Raw genomic sequence first — 6,670 nt, 5'->3', positions numbered from 1 at the left:
AATTAGCCTAGTCAAACCTATCCCATATTCCCGTTTTCAGTTTATTTTACCGCGCGCGCTTGCGCTTTATTTATTCTATTTTTAAATCTGCGTAATAGCGATTCATTCATACACACCACACGAGTTGTGGAATTTTATGAATGGAAACAAAATGGTGAGTTTGATTTTATTAATTTAAAACTTTAAATTTAATTTATAATTATAATTTAGAAAATGCTAATTATTGCACGCAATATTTACTGAAATATTAAAACAATAAACAATACATAATTTAAAATCTTAAACCTTAACACACATGAAGATAAATGCAGTAAGCGGATAGTAACTTGTAATAATATTTTAAGCATGATAGCTTTTTTTTTTCTTTTTTTTTTTTTTGATTTTTTCATAATTAGTTAGTAATATTTACTTAATTACACGTTTAAAGTGGATAATATAGCTTTAAATATATATGTTATACGTAAGTGGATATTTATCTGATCATAATTGCTAATTTTATTCCAGTCGTTAAGTAAAACATCCTCCCCGCATATATACTCGGACGATGAAAAAAGGCATCTCCGAATTTTGTCTATAATCAATGATGAAGGAAAGCAGGTGCTTCAACTGGTCCTCGAGAAACTACTTACTGGCACAACACTTGATAAGCGATTAGCTGAACCAATTATCAAGCAACAAGTAGACGACGCTTTGAGTAACAAGAAAATTGGGAAAGACCAGTATTTTATACTATATCCACCATCTGGAATTGTTCAGATTGAAAATACAGATGTGACTTTGCTTGTATTTCTAATACGGCAACTACACCCAATTATGAAGGTCAGCGACAGGATTTGGATAGAACCTCCACGTGGTGATCTCAGAACAGAAGCGGATGTTACGCGCTTGAAGGAGATGAGAAACAAGTTAGTTCATTCTGGTAAAACTACCTTGTCTCGGGACGCGTTTGAGATTAACTTCCAGGAGATTGAGATGATACTATATCGACTTGTTCAGTACGTGAGTTGTACATATTTAACTGTAAACGACTTGGCCGTTAAACTTGATGACAAGAAAAAAGGTCCCTTTGAAAGTAAGCCGATAACTTCAGATGTAGCGACAAGTGTCTCTAGTAGCTTAGGCAATGATACCACCAGTGAATGCGATACGTCTTCAATTTATTCAATGTGTACATTACCTAGTATTGACAGCAAAACATGTCCGGCATTCACTGAGGATATAACAAAGGAGGCAATGACAAGCACGACATCTCTTCAACAGAAAAGGAAACTTTCTTTTAAGGTCAAATCATATTTAGAACCATTCATAAACACTTCAAAGAAGGAAAATGACAGGGAAAATGAAAACCTGCCCAAACGGATTAAAACAAGAGATAATAAGAAAAGTTTCAAAGAAATAAGTAGACCATGTTCTTGTGCATTCAGGGGTTCTTGTAGGAGCACCGAATCAAATGAGATTAAGACAAACGACCATTCGTTCCATAAATATCGGTGCAATATCTCAGGTCTTGTTGCACTGACATCCGGTGTTGTTATAGCCGTAGATTCGAGCCATGGCGTTGTCCAAGCACTTGCTAAATCCGGTGACATTATTGATGAATTCGAGTGCGAGGAAGCGAACAGCATTACTGTGATTAGCCATGAGAAATTCGCAGTTACATTAAAACAGTCTTGTAAAGTTAAAATATTAATTTTCAACAAGAAAACGAACTGTATTGAATGTGAAAAGGAACTTGAAGTTGGTTGTGATAACTGGCTATGTGATGTGAAATTCAATAGAGGTTATTTGTACATTCTTTGTGAAAATGGTGATTTACACATGATAAATGTACATACAGGTAGCGATGCTGGACTTATCAAAACGAAGCTTGAATCAGCATCCCACTTTGACCTATCAAACAAAGGAGAGAGATTTTTCTTTAGTCATGGCCATCATATGTCATGTCTTGATAAATATGGAAACAAGATTTGGTGCGTTTCTGACAAGTCTAAAAGCACTTACAAAGGTGTTAAAGTACACAAAAATTCTGTATTTGTTTGTGTCTGGGACAAAGACAAAGTTGTTTCTATGGCAACGAAGGATGGGAAAAGTTTGAAACAGTATATCAACGAACAGCTAAGATGTCCCTGGTCACTTTGTATACATAAAGGGAGACTTTTTATGTCTCAATTTATGTCAACTTTGAACAAAGAATCATGCCGGGATATTGTTATATTAAAGATTTAAAATCAAATTTATGCTCATAGCATAATGTACGTGTTATTTAATTTCCGTAAAAATGTGCAGATTTGAGAAACAAAATTATAAAAAGTTAGATAAATTTTGTCGAATCACTTCTCCTTTATGCGTTTTATGCAAATAAACGTTAACAATAAATTCGTTAAGTTTGTGAATGAGTTAACACTTGAAATATGATATTACACCGGATGTTTGAAAGCACAGGATGTTTGCGGTTAAAGTTTATCAAGATGATTGCCGAGTGAAATGCTCCATAAAATAAATAAAGAAATTTAATGCGATGTAATGCTTGTTTACTATAAAGTCGAACTTCATACTGATATCATATCCGTTAAAATAGAATAAGGTGACTTTTTGTGTGTAATCTATTATATTAAATTTAAATATGCGCACACTAAATGGTGTCCTATCGATTATTCTACACGTCCTGTTGATCAGATTGGTGAACAATTAATACAATATATCATTTGCGAACTATAAGTTATGTTATTATGGAACAGACAGGAGGCTATCTGATTTGTACCTGAATTAAATAAATGTAACAAACGAACTGTTAGCATTTTCAATATAAGTCATTATTGGTTCTAGTCTTATCGATTTAGCATCGTTTTCAACCGAATAAAAAAATGTATCTAAATACAGTACAGTACAGTACAGAACACTACACTACACTACAGTACACTACAGTAAAGTGCAATACAGTACACTACAGTTAAGTACAGTACAGTACACTACAGTAACGTAAAGTACAGTATAGTACACTACAGTGCAGAGCAGTGCAGTGCAGAACCAATACCAATTACAATACAATACAAGATACAATACAAACTAAGATTTCTTTATTTTGTCAAAGTTATGTGAGCAGACCATGTACAATGCAATCACTATGAAACAGATATTTATAGTAATTTTGCATTTAATATACAGGAAGTTAAATTCAAATTTTGTACGACGTAAAATGCACTTCTCATGTTCAGTTTCGGTGATCGCCATTTATTGGCCCATATGGTGAGGGCTTGAATTGAGTAGATTCTTGCTGTCACTTTAGTCACAGACACTTGGGGTGTGGAGCTCAAAACGCCTTTAAAATCCATATAAAATGTATATTTGTGAATCCCAGCACATGTACTGATCATACATATATATATTTTTTTCAAAACGGCTTATATTAAGTTTATATATATATATATATATATATATATATATATATATATATATATATATATATATATATATATATATATATATATATATATATATATATATTATATATATATATATATATATATAATATATATATATATATATACACACACAGTACATATGCTGGGATTGACAAATATACATTTTATTTGGATTTTAAAGGCGTTTTAAGCTCCACACCCCAAGTGTCTGTGACTATAGTCTAAGCATTACATTTTTCGCGTTGTCAAGTTGAATTACTGTGGCTATAATTAGCGCCTGAATTATTATTATATATTGTAAGTTACACTTTTTGAAAGCAAGTTTGCTAAAATTGAGGTATGTCGTGTAAAAGATGTTCGTGAAGTTGGCAGCCTAGCAGCCTTGCAGCCTGCCAGGCTGCTTACTTCACAAATTTCGAAGCGTCAAAAAAAAAAAAAGTTCGATATTTTAAAAAATAAAGATCGCGATTCTGAAATAAGACGTGGAATGGTCTAAGTATGTGCTACCGATTCATTTCCGACGTTTTTCGTGTTTGTATTATTCTTAGTTTTCTTTAGGCTGCTAGGCTGCCAGACTGCTAGGCTGCCAGGCTGCTAACTTCACAAATTTCGAAGCGTCAAAATGAAAAAAAAATAAAGTTCAATATTTTAAAAATAAAGATCCCGATATTGAAATAAGACGTGGAATGGTCCCGATTCATTTCCGACGGTTTTTATGTTTGTACTATATCCTTAGTTTTCTTTAGGCTGCTAGGCTGGCAGGCTGTTAGGCCGCTAACTTCACAAATTTCGAAACGTCAAAATGAAAAATAAATAGATAAAAAAACGTTCAATATTTAAAAAATAAAGATCACGATATTGAAAAAGGCGTGGAATGATCTAAGGAAGTGCTACTGGTGTATTTCCGACGGTTTTCATGTTTGTACTATCCTTAGTTTTCTTTAGGATGCTAGGCTGCCAGGATGCTAGGCTGCCAACTTCAGGATGCTAGGCTGCTAGGCTGCCAACTTCAGGCTGCTAGGCTGCCAACTTCACGAACATGGGTAAAATAGCAAGTGATCATATATGTTCAATTGATTATAAATTATAGTGTATTGGTCTAAAATAGAAGGTATGTAATACAATGAATAATTACGTTGAAAGAATTTAGTATAAACAACAGACCACGAAATAATTATATATGGAAGTCATTGTCAAGTGTGATGATCAGATATAACATATATATTTTATAGCAGATAATAAAATGTTTTAGAAAATTAATGTACACTTCAAATCACTTAGAACTCTATCATCAATTTTTTTTTTCAAGCTACTTTTTTATAAGAATAACCAAATGATACATTTCTATTGTTTTTATCAGTCATTTTATTACTTAATCATTATATACCTATCCTCCTTTAAACTTACAGACAAGGATGGTTTGCGATGATTTCAAAGCAGATTTTAGTTGGATACGTTCCTTTATATTGATCGAAATATTTGATGACTCCTGGATATGATTCATGTTTCCAAGGTGGTGACACCAGACTCAATTAGTCTAGTGAATGAGTGTATGATATTATTGAATTCCAATATTTCCAATATATTTTGCATGTTAATTTTTTCTGAAACATTTAAATGTTCTGAATTAAAGAAACATTGACTATCATTTAAGAGTTTGATTTTGATTTGATTTGGGTTTTACGTCACATCGACACAGTATATGTCATATCGCGAGGTTCCAGCTTTACTGGTGGAGGAAGACCTCAGGTGCCCTTCCATGCATTATTTCAGGCACGAACGGGCACCTGAGTAGAACCACCGACGTTCCGTAAGCTAGCTGGATAGCTTCCTCACATGAAAGAATCCAAAGTCCCTGTCGGGATTCGAACCCACAGCGGTGAGGGGCAAGTGGTTTGAAGTCAACGACCTTAACCACTCGGCCACGGACGCCCCTCATTTTAGACTTTGCTACTGTATTATATACGTCATATACAGTATACTGGAAAAAATATGTTGTTTTTTTGTCTTCGGAAAAAATGGATGACCGCATTGTGCCTGATACCATTTGCACCCGATACCATTTGCACCCTATCACCAACACTGTATCGCACGATTTCCTGTCTTCTGTTCGTTACTTTTTAGCTTATCTGATGACAAAGTGCTCGAAGTTGAGCTTTTGGGATCACTCAGTATACATCGTGCGTCTTTATTGGCGTCACCATTATCTTAAAAACAAATTTTAAAGAGCTTCATGCCAGGAACACTCCTGTCCAGTTTTAACAATATTGGCCTGTTGGTGTAAAAGGAGAAAATTCAAAAATTTTCAAAGAATTCCCTTTCATGCTAAATTATAGCTGCCATGGCAACCGGAAGAACAAAAAGAGGCTTTAAGTTAGATATTTGGTATGGAACAATGACTGTTGGTCAAATAATAGCCCCTGGGTTAAAATTGGCCCCGTCCCAAGGAAGCGTAAATTTTCTTTATATGTATATAGCAAAATTCTTCTCTAAAACCACAAAAGCTAAAGTTTAGTTTTTATCTAGTAGACCTCTACTTAGGTTATTCAAATTACCCCGCCAAAGGGTAATTGATTTTCCTTATGTGTAATAGTGGAACTAGCAGAAAAAATATCTTCTATTATATTCTGGTTATTCTTCTTGAAAACTGCAAAGGCTATATCTTGGATATTTAGCATGAAACATTGTTAAGCGGACTTGAACAAAAATGTATTGATTATAGCCCTGGTGTCAAAATTTGCCCCACCCTGGGGGAACATATATTTTCCTTATATGTGACTTCTTATAGCAACTAGTGGCATTCCAGTGTAACAATTAAACTTTCCATAGCAACCAGTGACCATCATTGCAAGTACTGACTTCCATAGCAACCATAAACTTCGCACAGCAACTAGTGATCTGGGGCTTATTAAGAACCAGTGATTTTCCATAGCTAACTGTATATTTCCATAGCAACCATTGAGTTCCATAGTATACATTGACTTTTTACATAGCAACAATTTATAAAGCAACCAGTGACTTCTTTAGTGACTATCGTTTTCACTTAGCAATAGCAACCAGTAATGTTTTTACACATGCACTATTTCAGATACAAATATGAATTTTGTGGTATTAGTTTAAGATTAAGATTTCATATGTGCTTTCGTTTATAGTTTACAATATTACTCGTTACTTGTCTATAAGAGCATTTATATTTAGGTGCATTATTTCAGGCACGAACGGGCACCTGAGTAGAACCACCGTAAGCT

General features: G+C 34.0%; 1 protein-coding gene across 1 annotated transcript; it reads left to right on the top strand.

Annotated features, from left to right (window-relative positions):
• Positions 1 to 2,588, top strand: LOC132721201 (uncharacterized). Its single transcript, XM_060705465.1, has 2 exons — positions 1 to 154; positions 505 to 2,588. The coding sequence occupies exons 1-2, from the start codon at positions 137 to 139 to the stop codon at positions 2,224 to 2,226; spliced, it is 1,740 nt and encodes a 579-aa protein (XP_060561448.1). The 5' UTR covers positions 1 to 136; the 3' UTR covers positions 2,227 to 2,588.
• The last annotated feature ends 4,082 nt before the right edge of the window (positions 2,589 to 6,670 follow it).

The sequence above is a fragment of the Ruditapes philippinarum genome, unplaced genomic scaffold, assembly GCF_026571515.1.
Source record: "Ruditapes philippinarum isolate M1 unplaced genomic scaffold, ASM2657151v2 ctg7388_1_1_1_1, whole genome shotgun sequence".
Classification (NCBI taxonomy): domain Eukaryota; kingdom Metazoa; phylum Mollusca; class Bivalvia; order Venerida; family Veneridae; genus Ruditapes; species Ruditapes philippinarum.
This window is presented reverse-complemented; position numbering and strand designations above follow the sequence as displayed.